Source organism: Grus americana, chromosome 15, assembly GCF_028858705.1.
Source record: "Grus americana isolate bGruAme1 chromosome 15, bGruAme1.mat, whole genome shotgun sequence".
Classification (NCBI taxonomy): domain Eukaryota; kingdom Metazoa; phylum Chordata; class Aves; order Gruiformes; family Gruidae; genus Grus; species Grus americana.
The window spans coordinates 16,484,082-16,504,257 of NC_072866.1; the positions used below are offsets into that span (position 1 = coordinate 16,484,082).

Consider the following 20,176-nt stretch of genomic DNA (forward strand, 5'->3'; position numbering starts at 1 on the left):
TTCCACGATGTCTGTTATCATATATACGCACGCCTATAACAGGAAGTCAATGTCAGTAGTTGGAGAGGAGGTAGATCAAGAGCTAAGATGATTAACAACCTACTAGTAACACAAAGTCCTCCTCATGTGGCTATCATTTGCATCCATACCCCCAAGCGCACAGACGGTCTTCCTCAGATGTGTATCATTTAGAAAAAAAGAGATATTTTCATTGTCATTTATATGAATTGCTCTTTATATTATGAAGCTGCAAGTCAGAGGAGGCTCAGCTGCAGGCATAAAAACATAGAGAAGTTTCACATCGCAAAGTGTGGATGACAGGCAGAAAGTAGGAAAGAAATAGAAAAAAAATTACTTCCATGGTTGGAGAAAATAGTAGAAGTGATGTAAGACCCCACAACTCCCAGTACCTCATCTATTGCTGGGGTCTGTGAGTCAGGCTATGGTGATACAACAAGCTTTCTTTTGCACCAGTCCTAATGCTTTTTTAAGCATTCCCTATATACAGTGAGGACTATCTCTCTAGATATGTTTACGCACACATACACTGAAAACAAATTTATAAATACATGTAACAAACAATTATTTTTAAAATGTACAATTTTTATAAGCTCGTTAATGCTGAATACCCTGCTTTCCAATTAAATGGAATTGATACAGAATGTTAAAAAGCTGAAACACAAAATGTACCTCTATTAGGATGCCAGACCAGCAAAAATAATTGAGTAATGAAGTAAAATTCAAGATCTTCATATCACTCTCAAATGAGTGATGTGTATTAATCTGAAAGGAAGCCTGTTTTGCTAAAATACATCACTACTTAGGCTAGATACAACTGGATATTTAAGGAGAATTTGTTGTGAGTTAGAGATTGCCATAATGATCAAGTGTGTGCAGTATGCAATATGCAATCTGTTCTGAATTACTGGAGAAAACAACATTCAACACCAGATCGAAAACAACTCATGATATGTTCTTTCATATCATTGTGGTTGGTTTTCTTGCAAAAGATCAAATAAAGAAATACTGTCTGAAATAAAAGGCTGGAACTTCCTGCCAATGATCTGAACTGGAAACTAACCTCAAAACACTTTTCCTTCTCTGCTTGATGGAGAAGTTCAGCCAATCCGGGTAAGAGTACTGGAAATATGTAATACTCTAAGTAGTCTTCAGGAGAACCTGAGCAAAACGGTACAGCCATCACTTACAGGTAATCACTGAGATTTCACAAAAAGACAAACATTACATATGATAAACTAAGCATCAGTCATTTTATCAATACCATCACAGCTTGAACTAAACAGACTCATTCAGTTCAGACACAGCAACAGATCTGTCTTCTCTTCAGCAAAGACCACATCAATTTGAGTAAATTTCAAACTAAGGGTGCATCAACACTGCAAACTACAGTGTGCCTCAGAGATGTCAGGCTTACTTTTAAATGAGTAAACTCAGACACCAGAAGCACTTTAGCCATCGAAATGAAAAGCAGTGAGGACTAATTTACCCTGACAGAAAGCAAAGTAAATTAGCCTGCGCTGAACTCAGAGCAGTTACAGCTAGACCACTTTTGGTATCTACCTCATGCCTTTCACAATCTGCAGTAACAGGGTTGGTCAAAAAAAGGAATTTCTAGACAGAGGAAAAAACAAAGGTTCTATTTCAGTGGTCCTGTGATTTCTTTCCACAGTTACTTCCTACTTGCTAGATCCTTCAGAAATTTGAACATGACTCCATATACCCAATTTGTCCACCTCGAGAGGGCTGTCTGGATTGGCATCTCTCTCTGATGTCTGACTGCGCTGCCCTGACACGAGGTCTCCATACCATTCTTCCCATGTGCTCACACAGACTCTCAAGCTCTGTTTCCTTCTCGGCTTTTCCCCACATCTCCACCTTCCCTAACAGGACTTTTCACCATCAACTTATAAACTGGGTGAACTGGAGGAGCCTTCTACCCTTTCTGACGAAGACACTGCAGAGAAACTCCAATTCACTGGGCCAGAGGGAACAGGGAGCGTGACCCCGTACGAAGCCATAAGAGCACTTCCCTCAGAAAGGTGAGGAAAACCAAACCTGATAGGATCCTAGACAAGCAGGGGTGGCTTATCAGCTGAAGTGCTGTCCTTGATTTAAAATAAGACTGCCTGCCATTCAGTGAGTATTCAGGTTTTGGTGTGGTCAGTAAAGATTAAGTCATAGCAGTGTTCTCTTCTGACAACACAGCTGAAACACTGAATTTATTCTGTGCTTTATACCTCTAATTGGCTCATGCACTGCCAGAAAATGTTCATAACTGGAAGGACACTATACATATAAAAGCCAAGGGTAACGCTGCTTCTGACTAGCAACAGGAATTCCTAATGAGCAAGAACGAATGGAAGAGAAGACAAAAAGGAGGGCTAAAACGCATAATAAAATTACACTGCTACTTGGCAAATTTTATAAAGTATAGAAATTGGTAAAAAAGGAAGAAGAAAACTTTAGAGCTGTTCCCAATCTAATCTGCAATCAGACAGGCAAAGATAATATTTTGAAAGCAGTTTTCAAACTCAGTTGTCTATTTAGTCTATTGATTCTCATTTTGCATTATTTAAATTAGAGGAAGAAACACTTGCCTTTGTCTGATTTAAGTGGCTAAATAAAAAGTCACTTATTCAGAAGAAAACAGAATGACCTGAACAGCTAGACAATGCTACTGATTTGTAATGCACCATTTGAGCTTTCTTCCTTTAACTAAGTGGCCGAGCTGACTCCCCGTTTACAGATCAGGGGACTAATCGTGCAAATTCTACTTAAGAAAAGGTGGTGTAGCTGTTAACACTTTAAATTCAACAAACAGCAAACCCTTGCCAAATGCAAGAAAAATAATGACAGCAGGGTTCAAGATAATATACTCCTACTTACATGTTTTTGGATCAGGTGGCTCTGGAAAGGCGGCTGCCTCAGCTATGGTATCAGCTGCAGGGGCTGAATAAAATTGCTCCACACAGAATGGCTGCAATATTTCTGCTCCCAAAGACACCTGTTCAAGATAAATGTAAGCTATATAAATACCCCAATCAGACTGTAAAAAAATAGGATAACTTATAAGGTCAGTTTAAAAAATATGGAATTATAATTTCTAATTCAAATATTAAATTATTTCAGTATTTTCTGAGTACTTTAAAAGAAAGAATCACACTTTAAAAAATTCTACAGTTTGCAGCACAATAAAAACATCCCAACCTAACAGAAGGTATATGACTGCTTTTAAGAGAATACGGTGAGATATCACAATTTAAAAAAACATTTTAGCCATTACAAGAAATAGTAATTCTTTGAAGATTAAAATTGGCAACATTTTCCGAAAAAGCATTTTTCTGCTCAGAAGCTTATAGATTTGTTTCTGTATTGTTCAGAAGTCCTGACACTTATCTTTTAAAGAAAAGCAACTTTCCTTCTAAACAAAGCACAAACAGACAAATTCAGAGCAGATGCAAATCAGAATCTTAAGGTTCCCCATACAGAAACAATTATGGATATCAGGAAAAAAGACAGCCCACAATTTAACATTTGGTTTTTTGGAGTGCAGGAACTGTTACAGTGAGCCAGCAGAATAGTCCTAACAGACACTGAGCCACAGATACCTCCTATTATCCCCAAGAACGCACCACCATTACAAGTTGCTATGAAAACACGTTATGAAAACTGTTCATCTGAACGGTTTCATTTTGAAATTCAGTTGGATTTACGTGCTACTGAAAAGCAGGTGGTGGGATCAGGCCACTACATTTACAATACGCTGCCTGTCAATGGCCACTGATAGACTCCTTTTTAACATATGCAAGATTGAAAAATTAATTTTGCTGTTTCTAGAACTGCTGGGGAGAAAGATTTAAAGAGGTCTGTACTTCTTAAGTTTTTATGTTTGCCGAGAAAATCTTCCTAGACTGAATTTATTTGGTTAAAATTAGACTTTAAACAACTTTGGTCAGGTTTAATCCCACTAATTTCAACGGCCACATCTAAGCGACCTATCCCATATGTGAAATTGGGGCATAACTCCTTCGCTGCGCCTGCTCCCCTCTCCTGCATATTTCAGCCCTCGGTCCGCCTGCGATACTACCCAAAGGAGATCCTTGCATGCCTCAGAGTCCTGCCTACGAAGCAGACAGTCGCAGCACAAAGACAGTGAGATGTACAAACCCAACACAGCTGGTAATCTAATTTTAGCTTTAAATAAAAGCAATGATTTGGAATATTACATTTGTTGATTCATAAAAGTTGTTTGCAAAATGTAGTTTTGCTTTCATTTTATGAATGAGTCTATGCTGCTGGTTCCTAATTTTCCCATTTAGTTATTTAAAACCAGCCCTACGCAGATTTTTTCCTATACTCACAGATCCACGTTTTGATTCAGGAACATCTGGAAATGGAGGCTGCTCTGCTTCATACTCTGAAAGTAAAAAGTACAACATTTATCCAGAAGACTTTAAAGACATATTTCTTTTTCTCCTAAATAAACATTACTTTCTGGAGGTACTTATTCTGGTTTGAAACAATAAAAAATAGCATACAACAAATATTTAACATGAAATCTAATGTTTTAAAACAAGTGAGAACTTTAGAGCGTCTTGGCTTTAAGTCAAGTTCAAGGTTCTCAGTGTTAAAAGCCTTTTATGGGGAAAAAGATTTTTAAACAAAAGAATACTTTAATGTAAGCAAAATGCAGATGTTTGCATGGAATTAACCATTGTTTTTATTAGTATATAATAGTGCTTTTCAACTTGAATTCTCCTATAAGCAATTGAATCCCCAGGACATTGCTAAGTATTAGTCTCCACTTTCAAAAAGCAGCCCATTGACCCACTGAGTGAATCAGGAGAAGGAAAATAAAGGAGGGGGACAATGGACCTGGTGGGAAATAAACTTAGATTACACAATACAGAAAATTCTTAGGGCCAAACCCAGCAGGTTTACCTTCTACCATTATAATTAGGAGATTTACTGGCATTGCTACTTCCATGTGTAGTACAGACGCCTCAGCTGAGTCACATTAGAATAAGTGACTTTATTCCTACATTAAAAATGGCTGGTTTAACACAAAATACCTACTTTAAGGCACTATAAAGTACTAAGCGAGGAGAACCCCATTCGGGCATGGCAGAACTATGGTGCTAGTCTCTCAGCTTCCCGGTCAGTCTCAGTGCTCTCACAGATTTTACGAACCAAAAGACCAAGACTTTTGCTGTTAGTATCCGACTGGTAACAGAAGTTTTGCATTCACTGAACGTGCACAATAGCAACACCCTTGTCACCTCTCTGCTTTCCCAAGGCAATAACCCAACCCCATGACCGGGATAACCCCCAGACCTGCATCCGCGCGGGCATGGATTACTGCTCGGTAAACCAGGGGCTGTGGCACCATTGCAGCGAGCGGGGCACGTTCAGCCCTACGCAGAGGTATGTTTCTGTCAGAAGATGGTGACACTAAAAGGTAACGTAACGCTCGTGAGCAGAAACGCCTTCAGACTTGCTCTCGGCCGTGCGAAGGGCGGGTTTTGGCCCTCTGCTCCAGGCAGGAGCAGCCAAGGCCGCCGCAGGCCGGCTGTGCTCCCCGGCTCCACAGCGCGGGCACGGGGCGGCAGGCCGCCGGCCTCGGCCCAGGCCGCAGCGAGGAGCGGCCCTGAGGAGCCCCGAGTGCCCGAGACGAAGGACGACGCCGGGGCCCTCCCCGGGGGTGCAGAGCCGGGCCGGGGCCCCACAACCCGCTCGGGGCCGGGCCGCCCCTTCCCCCGGAGACCGGCCGGCAGCGGCGGGAGAGACGCTCCCACCTGCGCACACCCGCTCCCAGAGGCTGGGCGGCCGCCCGCCCGCCGCCATGCCGCCACGCCGCGTTACCGGGGCAACCGCTCCGCCAGGCCCCGTCGCGGGGCGGGCGCGGCCGCGTTCCCCTTCCGGGTCGGCGGGGCGGCGGGAGCTGCACGTGGGCCGCGGCAGGTAAGCGGCGGCGGGGCGGCCTGAGGGGGCTCCGGGGCGACCCCGGGCTGGGGGGGGGGGAAGCCGCGAGTCGGGCGGGCGTTCGCCGACGGGGGCAGAAGGGGAGCGGCATGAGGGGGTGACCCCCTCCTCCGCCTCCCTGCGTGGAGCTGGGTGGGTCCCCTGGGCCCGGGTCCAGTCGGCGGGTCCGGCGCCGTCCTAGGGCGCAGGGGTTGGCCGGGGCAGGCCTGGGCCCGCAGCCCGGCTCCCGCGGAGCAGGGACTGGCAGGGGCCGGTGGTCACGCATCTGCCGCCTTGGTTTGGAAGCCCTGACGTGCCGGCAGGTAACAGCCGCAGGTGTATCGCGGTACGCTTCGGTGGGCTGTAAAGGGTTTTGACAGGGTGCCTTACTGAGGCGCTTAACCGGTAACTCATCCACAGGATATTTTTTAAAAGGAGGGAAACCACGCAGGAATAAATGGGTTTCTCAGCAAAGGCAGGGAGTGTCACCAGGTGGGTGCCGAAGGCTTCTCCGCTGTAACCCGCCCAGGGGCACCAGTGTCCTGAGGGAGGAGGAGGAGGAATTGGAAGCAGGAGAAAAATCAAGGTAATAACTAAAGGGCCTGGAGAGGATCTTGTAACGCTAAGTGGGCAATAAAGTGAAGCTCAGTGTTGGGCAAGTGAGAAGTCATACATATGTGGAAAACCACCTTTACTGTACTTACCGATTTATATATATGAATATGTTTTGTCATTTAGGAGAGCTTTTTAGAGAGTAAATATTTCAGTGAAAATGTCGTGTTGTCAGAAAGACAAAGTTACAGACTAACTAGGACAGCGCTAAAGAACAAGACAAAAAAATCCCCCCTTGACCTCTCCAGCAGACTGTGTTTTCAGTGCTGCCCGCAGTTCTGGTTCCCTCCATCACGGAACGCAGACTGTGAAATTGGAAAAAAAGTGCCAGGGACAATGAGAGAATGGGAATGGTTTCAGAAAAAAGGAAGACCAAATAGACTAGGACGTGCGTCACCTTGTTGAAGTAGTGCACTAACATCTTCATTTCATTTTTTAGAATGATAATAAAGAAAAAGAGAAAGGAAGTTCATGAGGAACCTATACAGAAGAAGAAGAAGGTGAAAAGTAGTGGGAGCCAGACTGTTATTAAAGTTGAGAAAGATGTTCAATCTGTCATTAAAACTGAGGATGATGACCAGCTTGAGACGAAAACAAAGGTAAGGAAAAAGGAAAATTTAAAAGAAGATGAATGTTTAGACCAATTAGAACTGAAGAAAAAGAAGAAGAAGAAAAACAAGAAAAATAAAGTTGACTCTGAATTACTGAAAGAAGCACATTCAGAAAGCTTCATGAGTGTAGAAGGCCATCTGGATTCAGAACCTGAAGAAAAAGCAGAGGATCAAATTAAAATTCTCAAAAAGAAGAAAAAAAAAGCCCAATGTCATTCCTCCTTATCGTTGGAGAATAATCAGAGTAGTGATGTGGAGCTTTCAAATCATCATACAGATGGTGCTAAGGAAAATGAATGTGCCCTTAAAAAAAGCAGAAAGAATACTGCTTTGAATTTGGAATTGGCTGGTGAAGTAACTAAGAAAAAAAAGAAGACAGACGTTTTTTCACTGGAGGACATCCAGGACAGTGAACATAAACAGTCTGAAAAAGTTCGTAAAAAACCACACAAATACATTTCACAAGAAGCAGCTTTTACTGATGAAACCCATGGAACAGATATTATCCAGAATGATGGGGAGAGTTATGTGAGAAGAAAGAAGAGGAAGAAAAAGAAAGATAAGTCTGACTCCATTTTACCACTAGCAGATAATCAGGACAACACCTCTGCAGTTCCCGACAGTCCCATTGCATTACGTGACTTCGGAAAAAGGCAAAGAAAGAATTCCCAGGAAGTTGCTTTCACAGATAGAGGGGAAGAGGACACTACTAACTCGGGAAGTGTCAGAGAGACCAAGAGGAAGAAGAAGAAAAGCAAAGATGTTTCTTCCTTAGTATGTGAAGATGATCAAGACTACAGTCACAGAGTTCCTGATCAGCATCTCCCAGCACAGCAAGAAGTCGAGTCTGAGGAAGAAGAGATTTCTGGAAAAACATGCAGGAAGACTATCAAGGATAATAGTGAAGTAATCAAGAAGAAAAAGAAAAAGAAGATTCAGAAAGAGGAGGAGGAAACAACATACTCGGAAGTTTTCTTAAGCAATGACAGCGTATCTAAAAGCCAAAACACAACGCTGCTAGAAAGCAATAAAAAGAGCAAAGAGGGCAAAATGCAGCGAGCCAAATGTGTCACAGGGGACATTGTAGATGGAGTATTATGCAATAGTAATCATATGCTCTGTGACAGAAAAAGGAAAAAAAGAAAAAAAGAAGTACCAGAGGACTTTGCTGAAAAAACAGGTTCAAAAGCAAATACAAAAAAGAAGAAGATCAAAAGAGAAGACATGGGAGATGAGGCACCGGTAAGTTCTAAAGAAGAGGGTGTCTCTGCACCCTCCTGCTAAGGACCTGAGAGCTTTTAGGTAGACAGTGCCCTGTTTTGCAGGCTGTTCGGCCTGTTCCGCCCCTCAGGGAACATTTTAGGGGCCTCCTCTGGGTTTTGAGGAGCAGAATCAGCTCATCTACTGATTTCAGCACCTAATCATTGTGAAACACAGGGAAGGATTTTTTAATGCCTGCTGCTGTAGTCACCCAGTCTTTCAGTTGTGAAAATGTAAATATTACAACTAACAGCAAGTATTGGCACAAAAAGAAAACTCGTACGCAGAGTCATTAATGTTCTTCCACCCCTCTTTCAGTTGCTCTTAGCAAAGTGCCAACACTCCTATAAAATAGGATTTTAATACCCTGACAATTAACCTGAGCCGGTTGGTAAACCTGGCAGCATGAGTGCATCTAACCGTGTGCGTTTGACTTTTCCTCCTGCTTTTGGTGCTGGAATTCCGTAGTTTTGGAAACAAGGGGAAAATTTAGCCAAAACCTGTTGTGTAACTTGGACAAAACTTGAGAGAAAATCCTAAGAATGCCAAGTGTAGACTAGGCCTACAGCACTGATGTATAAATGCTTATAGAAAAACACTAGAGAACAGCCTAAACACAAAGTCTTTAAAATAATAAATCTATGCAAGAAAATAAACAGAGATACAAGAGCTGTGCAAATTACAACTGAAGGTAACTGGAATTGTATCCAGACTGACTGTTAAAGGGAATCCCATCCCAGAACCTTGCAGTGCTGCCATCTCTGGGGCGGAACAAGCACGGAGAGGAACTGATGACAGATTTGAAATACAGAGATTTCTTCTTTGATTTTTTTTTTTCAAAAATTAGACTATTAAGATATGGTTTTATTGCTTTAACTTTTTAACTTTCTTCTTTTTTTATCTGATTAGGGTCATATTTTAAAGCTCTTTAAGTGCCTAAAGTTAGTACCTACATGTCTAACCTCTGTTGTTAACATTGGGAATTAAGCTGCGAGATGCTCAGGAATTCAATGGGTATCTATCTGGTTTTTTAGCTGCATAAACAACTTTAAAAACAGCTCATTGCAAGTCATTAGGAGCTTGGTTTTATTTTCATAGGTAACGGGAAACTGCTCGCCAGTTGTTTTTTATCAAGTTTGAATGCTTGGCTTGTTTGAAAGTCAAGCACTAGTTAAAGCATTGTGGAAGACTTTTGGAAACCAGGGCTAGAGCGGGCCAGAGCACAAGCTGCCTCAAGCACGCTTCCTAGTGTGCTTTGCTTTGTTATGCACGCATACATGCAGTTTCTTCATGCTCTGTGGAAACCTGGCAGCTTTCTGGGGTCTAGTGCTAGTAATTAAATATAGATTTCTGTGAGCAGGTTCTTCAGCCTTCGCGGAGACCCAGACACGGGCTTTTTCCACAAGGGTTTGTGTTGGGAGCGTGTATGCTTATCAGTCATTAGGTGAGCAGGTGCTTGGGGCTTTTTACTTGGGTTTCTCCTTTTGACCTTTCAGAGGACAAGGTGGTTTTATTGCTGGGATATATTTTCTAATTCAATTGACATTGCCTTTCTGGGGCTGTTAGGCGTTATTTGGATTCTTGCAGCTGCTCACATTCTGTGGAGGCAAGATAAGGCTAACAATGACAAGTACACTTGCACGACCGATTACTGTAGAAAACATGGCAAATACCTTGCAAACAATTGAGCAGAAGGGTGTAGGGTGATGAGTGTTTTGTTTCTCTTTTTTACATATTCAGCTCTGTCCTTTAATAATAAAAAGTACTTTGGAGAAATTCTCCTGAACGTTGAGAAGTCTGGGTAAATTAGTTCTAGAGAAATCTAGTTCCTGCCAGGCCAGAAGACACTGCTGTAATAAATGGCTCGTAACGCTGGTCTTGCATCGAGCTGTGCCGTAGTCATGAACCATTTTCTAGTCTACAGTGTCACACACACTGCTGCATGCCTTGAAAAATCCTCTGTTGGGCTTTGCAGCAAGCAGAAGGGTAAGTTTTTAAAGGCAATGTGGAGCAATAACCCACTTAATAGCAGTGAGTGATGGTTTTCCCATTGGATGCCGTTACAGCCAACTTGGGCAGAGTGAGGAGGAGCGAGGACTCAGTTAACTTCTCTGAAATTGTTTGCCTGCAGATAGCATAGTCCTACCATGTGGATGTGCTCCCTTTCCACGAAGTCTTCTCAGGGGGAAGACTGGCACACCTCCAGAGAGGGGGTGGGTTTTGCCATGCAGTAGCCTTTCAGATGGGGATGCACCCTTCCTCCTTCCTTGCCTGCACCCTTCCTCCTTCCTTGTCTGCCACTTAAACTTCCAGCTAAAAAAAAAAAAAGTATGTTGCAGCTGTTTGCAGAATCCTGCAACAAGTTTTCCTGCTGCTTCTAATAGCTCTGAAAAGACAGTACCAGGCCATCTAGAATGAGCTCTCGTTATTGCAGTGTTCTCAAATTTTTAATGGTGCATGTACTAGTGTGCGTATGAAATCAATGTATAAAAGTTAGCTTTGGAAAACGAAGTAGATCATTCATGGCTTTATATAAAACTGTAAACCCTCAAAAAAGTAACAGCAGCTTCCACTGACAGAAGTATGTTACAAATCTTTTCCTTGTCTTAGTGTTCCCTGGCTGTTTCATGCTTGGATTATTACATTAGCTGTATCAATAGATCTTCCCTTTGGCCACCTTTTCCCAGCTGGTCTAAAGCTTATGGCTCTAATTTACCACTATCCTGGACTTATTACTTATCCTGTTACACTGGATGCCCGAAAATCTTATCCTTATTATGAATTTAGAAAAGAAAGGCTGAGGGCAATGATCTGGAAACACCAGTCAATGGGAGCAAAACCTGCTGAAGGGCCGCACCAGTGGAAGAGTTACCAGTACGTGGCCGCTGGTGGGCTCTGCTGCTGATTCACCTCCTGCCGTCCTGCCCACCCGTTCCTGCCGTGGCTGCTCCGTCTCCTCACATCATCCTCGATCTCGAGTGTGGAACTAACGTGTCGTTTGCTGCCATTGTAGGAGACACTTTATGTACGTGTCGCGCCTCTCCCTGGGCTCTTTCCAGCCTGGAAGCTCCTTGGAGACCATCATCTACTCTGCACTTGTACAAGACGGAGTGCAGTGCAGCTGCCTCTCCATTGTTTGGGGTTTGGTTTGAGCTTTTTTGAAGTAGCTAGTGGGATCAACATGCCTCAAGCTTGTCCTGGGCTATTACCTTACCACCAATTTTTTAATTAGTTTTTTCCACTTTTTCTGTCCCTTATTTCAAGTATAAATTTAAACTTTTATGAAATGGCTTTATTTGAAGTAATGCTCTCTGCAAATTTTACTGTATGTGCCAGTGATGTTGGCAGGTCCATTTTAATGTGTGAATTTAAAAAAAAAAAAATCCCATTTCCTCTTTGTTAAAGAAAGGATCTCTTCCTTGGGGAGAAGGTATCTCCATAGAAATACGCAGGTTTAATTGGCTTTTTCAGCTTATATCTGACTTTCTTCGTGCCTCAGACCAGTACTACTGTATTGCTTAGTGTTTTACTATTTTTGTGGTCAGAGCTGTGTAAATTCTAATTGACCAGAATGGATAAAAATATTCATACACTCTTTTTTCTGTTTTACAGGAACATGTGGATGATGTAACTATTGTGCAGGAAAAAAAAGGAAACTGTGATGAAGTTAACATAGACAAGGTATGCTTTGTCTTAATTGTGTAAGATTTAAAGCAAGTCAGCATTTAATGTACGCCTAGAATTTGTAACAAAACACCTGCTTTGTTGCTTGTCTATGCCAAGATTTCCCTAAATAGACTTCTGCTTAAAGTGTGCTTTACCTTCCACGGGTTAAGTCCAAAATATGCAGCTCCAAACAATGTTGGAAGCTTCTAAGTAGCTTATTAGGTTAAATACAGGTTTCTTTGCCTCTCATCAAAGTTGGCAGTTTCAGTGTAGCTGTTACCTGCAGGTAGAAGATTAAACATATCTGATAAAGCAAAAGGTTCATTTAAAATACCACTAGAAAAATCACAGTTCTGGTGCTGAGTGTGTGAAAGGATCACATGCAACTCAACTCTACTTATCCTTGCAAAATTCTGAATATAATTATTTTATTCTTCCCTTATCTTTTCATTGTGAATTAAATTAACTGTCATTTAACACACAGAAGATAGTGTCTTGTGCTGTTTTTTCTGCATGCTAGGTGAGGCGGCAGGCTCTGCAAGAAGAAATTGATAGAGAATCTGGCAAAACTAAAGTTTTCAGTCCCAAAGTGGAACAGGTATGTATGAACTTAGACTTTGATCTAATGGAATACCGTGTCCCAGAGCAAGTTCCTGAAAAAAGCACTGCACTCTTTTTTTGTATGTGGCTCAGGTACATGGCTTGGCACAAACAGTCTTCTTTCTGGCTGTAAACGTAAGGTCATGGTATATAGCACAAGTTAGTACAGTCCCAGGAGAGCCTGGGAGCAGACCGGTGAACTCCAGCAGCAGCTGGCATTGTACAGAGCTCTGATTCCCATCATCAGTCCTCAAAAGCAACATTTTCTGTGGTTCCTCTGGAGAATGAGCCACAACAAATTGCGACAGAAGCATTTTCTGTTTGCTGTGAAATATAAGTCATTCTAGGCTGTGGGTTATGCGGTCACTGAATTGTATCTGAATTGTTGTCTGAAGACTTTGCAGACGTTCAGAAATGGGTGCACATGGAAGGGTAAAAGGGGTGACAACTGCCAACAAGTGTATGCAATAGTCCATCCTCTCCTAACTCCTACAGCTTTCCTCCACCTCTTTGGGAGATGATTCTCTATCCTTTGCTGTTGCGTCCTGCTCAGCCTGCCTCCTGACAGGTTTACAGTCAGGCTGTGGAAACTGCTGCAGTAGCGTTTGGCAGGGGTGAGAAGATTCAGGAGGAGAGAAAGCTTTGCTAGTAATTCCGCATTCTTAGTTGTTTCGCAAGACTGCCAGTATGCCTAGAAAGTTGGAATATACCTCAAACAAATGCCAGAAACAGCTCCGGTAGGTTTTTACATAGTGGGAGGCAGACTGCAATAGCTCTGGAACTGCAACTATGTAATAGTCTCTGAAGTCATTGAAAAAAGGACATCCTTGGCAGGGGAACTCTGTTCTCCGGTGCTGATCTGTCTCTGTTTAGTAGTAGGCAGAAGAATAGAAGCTATGAAAACTAATCCATCAGCTTCACAAAGAGTGAGCAGGAAATGCTGCAGCAAAAGCTACACATAGTGCCTGCCAGCAATTCACTTAAAAAAAAAAATTACTGGGTTTGACAAGCCGTAATGATTTTTGCATCTGTGCAGATGTCTCCCATTCCAAAGGGAGGACATAGATAGACATGTATGTGCGCAGGCATCACAGACCTGGCTTATACAGCAACGTGTCTTTGAGCACGGTAAAAAACCTATTATGGATGGCTTTCTTTTAACAGCAGGTATTCTGGTCTGTGATAGTGAATGAAGCTCCAGCCTTGTGGCTTTTTTAACTTAAAAAAACCTGCTACAGCTTGCCTGCAATATTGTGTAGCATGCTGTGTGTCGTGTTGGCTGTCTAGTGGAGAATGACTGTTTCATGCAAGCTGCAACTGTTCAGTTGGAAGGATTTCAGGCTTACATAAACACACCACTAAATTCACATTTTTTTTCCTTTGATGTAGCCAGCTCAGTCTATTTAATTAATGATCAAACATTCTTCCATTTAATATCACCGTCCATTTTAAAGAAAAAATTGGGAGTAGCAGTCCTGCCAAAAATAGTTAGAAATGACTTCATAGCTCCTAGCTACAGCTCAGGAGTTAGTTAAGATCCTTAGATAATGAAGCCTGTTCTTACTTAGGTAAGCCAAAAGTTCATAAACTTTATAAATCATACAATGTAGTTTGGGTTATCCACAGACGGTTGAATTTTGATTTTACTCGGACATTACTTAGCTGCAGACAAAAGAAAAATCCTGAAGGAGTGAACTAGTTCAGAGAACACAGTGAAAGGCGCAGTGCAAATGGCGAGAGGGGGAGGCTGGAAGAGTACTACTGTATTTAGTCCTGTTGGATAAGGGTGTGCCCTCGGTTTTGCACCATTACTGGTAGTCAGTGGGATGAGAACACAAATATACTTAAAGCGTATGAGCCACCTTGAACACCGTCTCACTCCCAGCTTTGTCAACCCTGTCAGCTTCTTGTAGCTGCTTCTGTTCCCGCAGTGGGCAGCCAGAAATTGTCTTCCTCGGTCTTGGTATTACTTAATTTTAGCGTTAACCTTGTTTTGCTTTGCAGGATGCAAAGTTTGGCCAGTGGAGTACAGCTGCTTTTCAAAGTTCTGAGGAACAAATGAAGTTTTTTAGACTGATGGGTGGCTTTAAAAAGGGCTCTGTGCCCATCCAAAATCTCTCAGCAACTACAAACAAACCGAACATGGCTCTCAACAGGGAAGGGGAGGAGAAGTTACAGCAGGCTCTGAAGATGGAATTTGATAAAGCAATGGACTTGAAGCAACATAGAGGAATTGGTCTTGGATTTCAACCTGCTGCCAACAAAAAAGTATACATAGACAAATACACATCTAGGTCTATAAAATTTGAAGATTAAAACTCTGAAGTAATAAAAGGAATGAAAATTCAACAGGCAAATTTCTTTTCACATCTTTTTACTTGAAATAAAATACAAAATGTTTCAGAAATTTATGAGGCACTTTTAGTACAAGTTTTCAACTGCGTACACCAGATTCTGTGGAGCTGGATCCTCACTTCAGCTAAACAGTAAGTTTTTGAAACCTTTACTATGTTTTGTACAAGGCAAGAGACAGCCTCCTTCAGAGATTGAAGGTATGTGGGCAATGCCTGCAAAAAGTTGAAACTTCGTAATTTTTTTAAAATGATTTCACAAACTTATTTTTAGCTACATCTTAGTGATTCAAAAGGATTTTAGTGTTCTGTAAAATCTTCACATTTTTACACTCAGTGAGTGGTACAAAGTGATGGCATTTTACGTTGAAAAAACACTACTGGTATGCCTACAAATTTGATGAGGGGAGACTTTTAACTCAGAAAGTAGTTTCTTAAATATTAGCATCTTCATTATAATAATGAATAGTATTGAACATCCTGTATATTTTAACTATGCTCTGGCAGTTGGATTTTCAAGCAGCAGCTGTTACCTGTAAATGAAGGTAAAGGCTTTCTGGATATCGGCACCAAATATATGGAGCTAGACTTCCTAAATTATAGAAAGCAAGGTTATTTTAATAATGTGCTTATTGGGTTCATTATACATCCATCTGAATGAAATTTCTAACCTTTGGATTTTCAGACAACCTGCACTTTCACAGTACAAAATAGGAGACTGCATTTGTGTATGTCATGCTCAGAATTCAAGGGGCCAAAGCAGTCTGTCGGTCTCCTGCTTGGAGTTACACAAAGACACAGAAAACTCATCACATCTGTTGCTGCTGGCTGTGCCACCTGTTATGGCAGACAGTGGTAAGCAGCTCTGGTTCTTCGGCAGAACCTGGTGCCCGCACCTGCTGTGGTGGCACAGTGGCCGACTTGCAGGGGAACCCCGGCCCCCCAGAATTAGGTTCCTACCTCTCCTTACCCAGCTCAGAGTTTTGCTGCCGAATTCCCTATCCTTTTTGATAAGATCACGCCAACTGATCCTCTACGCTTCTTGCTCTTTTAAAGCAACCTCTCTTTCCATGATAGTCTTTTCCAGTGGACCGCCCTCCCCGAGAGCAGCTGCCTCCAGCAGAACATGCGCTCAGCAGCACAACAGCTGGCTCCAACTGGGTAACTCCTGGCGGGAAGTGACAGTTACGCAGAGGCTCTGGCGTTGGGGGTTGCCATGAAGCCATTCCCATACCTGGGAAGAGGGAGATGCTGAACCACTTCCTGCAGAATCTGAACTTGTCTTTGAGGAAACCATCTCCTTTAAAGTGCCATTTAAACCACCAGTACCTCGGGGTGAGTCGGTTTTGCACCAGTGCTCTCAAAGCTCAGCGACTGGCTTCAACTGTTGCTTTACTTAAATTCAGGTAGTGGAGGTTCTCTGTTCTCTTCTGATTTAAGACAAATGCTGAATTTAGGCCCTTGGCTATTTGCCTGCCAAAAAAAATGAGTTAAAGTAAAGGAAACAGAGGAAAATGTCAACTAGCAACTTCATTTAGGAGGAGAGGGACAGCCTGTACAGCTTTCTGCTGCAGAGCCAGCCTAGGCTGGGTAGTGACTGGTCTTGCACTGGCACTGATGAAGGTGCAGAAGGTGGTACTGGTCCCAGCCTTGCCTTTGGGTAAGGACTCTCCCATCTAGAATTGCATCGTGTATACCAGCGCGTGGCTCGACTGCAGCTTTGTGGATGGCTGGCGCCTTGCTCATGGCAATACTGTGCACGGGAAAATCTCATAGTTTGAAAAACAGATATGTAGCTGGGGAAAAAAAACCTGTCAGCTTTTTTCAAGCAGCCAAACTTGGTCTGGCCCATATAGTTGCTATATACAGAAGAAAGAGAAGGTCTATAATAAGTAGAGTGCTTTAAGTAAAATTAATTTTGCTCTAACATGGAAGTAAGCCAAAAGCAGCTAATTAGAGTGATTATGTTAGGTTCTAAGGTAGATGTTTAGAGTTTGCTCCTGGTAACTAACCAGAGCTTGCTGCCTGTCATCGAGCTATATTTGCACTAATAAAAACAGTAGTAAAACATTTGAAAGCATTTCTCATGGCAGTCTTGCATCAATAAGGAAACCAAAGTTACACTGTGCTCAAAAGACAACAGGCAAAACGTGGTGCCTGGAAGGGGAAGAGGAACAGTTGGGGTGCTTGTGAGGCTGCTGTAAGAGTTTCTGTGGTACAGGACCTGCAACAACCCCCCCCTGGGCTGAGAGCGGTACATTTGCCCCCAGAGGGCAATTTCTGCCCCCCAGAGCCGCTCAGTGTGACCCACTGGGCGGTTTAGGGAGCCAAGTTTAATCCCACTTACTCAGACCATGGTTTATGTTTCCAACAGGAAGAATCATCTACATGCTGCTGAGAGTTGTTCTCCGCAGCTGCAGGAAGGAAAGCTAAATTAAAGTGGGACATGATAACACATGCAGTACTATCATTTCATTATCTATGTGAGCTTTATACAGAATTATTTAAGGAAAGTCTGTATAATTAAAGTAGCTATGGACTACAGGTTGGAAAGGTTCTGTATCAAGTTGGTACCACTTCATAATTACTTTGTATTCCTACAATTTTACTCAGCTTACAGACGTAGTCTGTACCAGGACCCAAGGGTCCTACTTCAGTTCTTTACAACTTTAACACAAATTACATACCTTAGATGTACCCTGCTTCAGTAACCACTGAGGAGATGAAAAACATGCCACAAGAATGGTTTAATAATTCGGGTGGTATTTATCATCAGCTTGCTAACTCCGTAAATATATGGTTCTAGCGAAACTGATTACTTGTTTAGCCTTAACAAAATAAAACATTTTTATGCAAAAAATATATCTTAATATCCATATAAGGATTTAGCTTATTAAAATACTTACCACTAAGCAAAAGCAGCAATAGATGCAAGGTCCCAACAGGGTTCCTTACTGTGGGACAGAAGTGGTGAGAGTGAAATTTATTAGGTGTAGCAGCAGTACCTGTAACTAAATTCCACAAGGGTAAGGTGATACGTTTGTATACGCAAAGAAACCCCCAGAACAAACACATGAACTGCAAATTGTTTTATTCAGTGATACAGTGTACTTTGCGAATATAGAGTACTTTGCATACATTTCCATTTTCCTTTGCAGACAGCACTTAAAGATTCCTTCCATTTTACAAAACACCACTGAGCTAGAATGAAAGCATAGACATGAAAATGTATTGTAGAAATCAGAACAGTACCACCCTGGCCATTCTTCTTTTTTCCTGGAACTGACCAAACAAGTGTTGGCAGCATCCCACAGCAGAAAGACGACTTAGCAGCATACTGAAATACTGCTTTCTATGCAGGACAAAGACTATTCCGCAAGTGGGGTGAAGTGTGGAGGCTGTGAATTGATCCGTGCAGATTATCTTCTTCCTTTGTTGCTAAAGTGACAACAGGTTAGATTTGGAAAGGCTTTTGCAACCACAGAGGTTCAAAATACCCTTTTCTGAATCTAAATCAGCATGTAAAACAAGAATATAGTGGTAAAACTGGAAACAGAAATTCAGATTAAATTATTGCACAGAACAGTTTTACCTGTGTGCAAGTAAACTTGTCACACTAAGTAAAATAAAAATACACTGAACTCCTCCAGTCAAAGTCTAGATCCAGGAGTTTTGGCGTCGGTACGCGCTGCCTGGCAGAGCCGACTCCTGGGCAAAGGCGTTCATCAGGTCCTGGACTGCAGCGGGAGCCGCAGGGCCAGGTCTGTGAAGTGGCTCGTGTCAGGGTGCTTGCTTCGCCTCTTGATGTATTCCAGCGTTTTCACCTGGGTATGAAAAGAAAGGTATCTTGAGATTTTCAGTGTCTTTGTCTTTTGTCATTTCAAAGGCCACCATTTAATCCACGTGAAGGTGTTTAGTAGAGACTCATGATTTTCCCTAAATGTCACTGGCTACAGGAGCACTTGCATTTCCTACTCCAGAGCTCACTCCCACGTAGCTCTTTCTTAAAGGCCCTGGAACGCCCGCTTTCCAAGCTTGCACCATGCAGTTCCTCCAGCAAATAAAAATGCTGTATTTCTCTTAAAGATAGCTTTCTGTACTGAAAAAAAAGTTACAGCACCCAACATTTCCAAGTTCTTTAATGTGTGAAATACATTTAAAAGTGCTAGAAAGAAGAGAAGCTGCTTAATTCATTAAGAAGCATTTTAAAAATCAGCTGGGTTTTTTTTAAGCTTATTTAAATTTTTTTAAGAGAGCAACTTGTAAAAAGAATTAGGTTTATTCAGATCAAGAAAATGTTACCTTTTCCCAAATGAGGAGTTGAAAAAGATCTTAAGAACTAAGATTTGCCTGCGTTAACTGTTTCCTTACCATAGTCTTGGTGTCAGCAAAGCCATGTTTCTGAGCAAGATTCCAGAGGTTGACCGAAAGCTGGTTTAGTTTGTTGTTTCGTAGATCCCCATGAGCTAAAATAGTGTTAAAGAAGTAGAGTGCCAGCTGGCTCTGTCGCTTTAGGGTCTATAATGAAAAAAAAAATTCCTGAATTACCACACAGTCATCCCAAAATATCCAGCGTAACCTCTCTGGGTTCTCTGAACTCTTACACGTGCAAGGGGCAGGTACTTGTTGTGTAACACACAGCATTAGTTACAGACACAACAATACAGCAGAGCTTCCATGCTCCGTTCAAAATGCAACAAGTAGTGACCATGAATCAACCTCAGTTGCTGTCAAAGTGATTACACAAGACTCCTCCTACACCTCATACCACTTTGGCACAGCAGCGTGTAGCTGTGACACATTTTTAACTCGAGACTCCCTACAATTGCATGGAAATCACCCTCCCACCAGCCTCGCGCTTATATCCCCATGACTGTCTATGTTTAGAGAGACCACGATCATCAATTGAGATTAATGCAACTTCAGGCTTTTTCCAGCAGTCTGTTCTACTTTTATTTATTTAACCAAAGACATTTTTTCTCTGCTATTCTTTCACTGAAACGTTGGTGATACCAACATATTTGCACCATATTTGCAGCTACTTTCCCTAAAATTGCTGAGGAGGGACCCTGAGGAGGACCCCTGCTTCATGGG

The 20,176-nt window shown here is 42.2% G+C and overlaps 3 protein-coding genes across 9 annotated transcripts in view; 1 reads left to right on the forward strand and 2 right to left on the reverse strand.

Annotated features, from left to right (window-relative positions):
- Window positions 1-5,900, reverse strand: part of IQCK (IQ motif containing K) — a 32,101-nt gene extending 26,201 nt beyond the window's left edge. Inside the window, exons 1-4 of the mRNA XM_054843592.1 lie at window positions 5,817-5,900; window positions 4,383-4,438; window positions 2,908-3,025; window positions 1,082-1,179 (exon numbers count right to left, since the gene is read on the reverse strand). Of these exons, the coding sequence (XP_054699567.1) occupies window positions 1,082-1,179; window positions 2,908-3,025; window positions 4,383-4,438; window positions 5,817-5,865 (321 nt within the window). The 5' untranslated portion in view covers window positions 5,866-5,900. The remainder of the gene's footprint in view (window positions 1-1,081; window positions 1,180-2,907; window positions 3,026-4,382; window positions 4,439-5,816) is intronic.
- A 23-nt stretch (window positions 5,901-5,923) lies between these two features.
- Window positions 5,924-18,069, forward strand: KNOP1 (lysine rich nucleolar protein 1). 4 transcript variants are annotated; one of them, XM_054843600.1, is made up of 8 exons: window positions 6,291-6,305; window positions 6,403-6,568; window positions 7,034-8,447; window positions 12,078-12,146; window positions 12,652-12,729; window positions 14,736-15,217; window positions 15,768-15,937; window positions 16,160-18,069. In XM_054843600.1, exons 3-6 carry the CDS (start codon window positions 7,035-7,037, stop codon window positions 15,045-15,047), a joined length of 1,872 nt encoding a protein of 623 aa, XP_054699575.1. In that variant the 5' UTR covers window positions 6,291-6,305; window positions 6,403-6,568; window position 7,034; the 3' UTR covers window positions 15,048-15,217; window positions 15,768-15,937; window positions 16,160-18,069. The 4 variants fall into 4 exon arrangements, with proteins under 4 accessions (XP_054699572.1, XP_054699574.1, XP_054699575.1 ...); XM_054843601.1 differs by lacking the exon at window positions 15,768-15,937; XM_054843597.1 differs by lacking the exons at window positions 6,291-6,305; window positions 6,403-6,568 and adding an exon at window positions 5,924-5,982 and having other exon boundaries at window positions 15,768-18,069.
- An 87-nt stretch (window positions 18,070-18,156) lies between these two features.
- The window catches only part of VPS35L (VPS35 endosomal protein sorting factor like), a 55,901-nt gene continuing 53,881 nt past the window's right edge, over window positions 18,157-20,176 (reverse strand). For all 4 annotated transcript variants that reach the window (XM_054843594.1, XM_054843593.1, XM_054843595.1 and 1 more), the window contains 2 exons: window positions 19,454-19,600; window positions 18,157-18,906 (listed from right to left, as the gene is read on the reverse strand). In XM_054843594.1, coding sequence (XP_054699569.1) covers window positions 18,808-18,906; window positions 19,454-19,600 — 246 coding nt within the window. In that variant the 3' untranslated portion in view covers window positions 18,157-18,807. The remainder of the gene's footprint in view (window positions 18,907-19,453; window positions 19,601-20,176) is intronic.

Excerpts from the sequence above, each read along its gene's own strand:
- KNOP1 (XM_054843597.1), top strand. The coding sequence starts at position 7,035 with ATGATAATAAAGAAAAAGAGAAAGGAAGTTCATGAGGAACCTATACAG. Across the intron at positions 8,448-12,077 it reads ACATGGGAGATGAGGCACCG|GAACATGTGGATGATGTAAC; the intron begins GTAAGTTCTAAA and ends TCTGTTTTACAG. Across the intron at positions 12,730-14,735 it reads TCAGTCCCAAAGTGGAACAG|GATGCAAAGTTTGGCCAGTG; the intron begins GTATGTATGAAC and ends TTTGCTTTGCAG.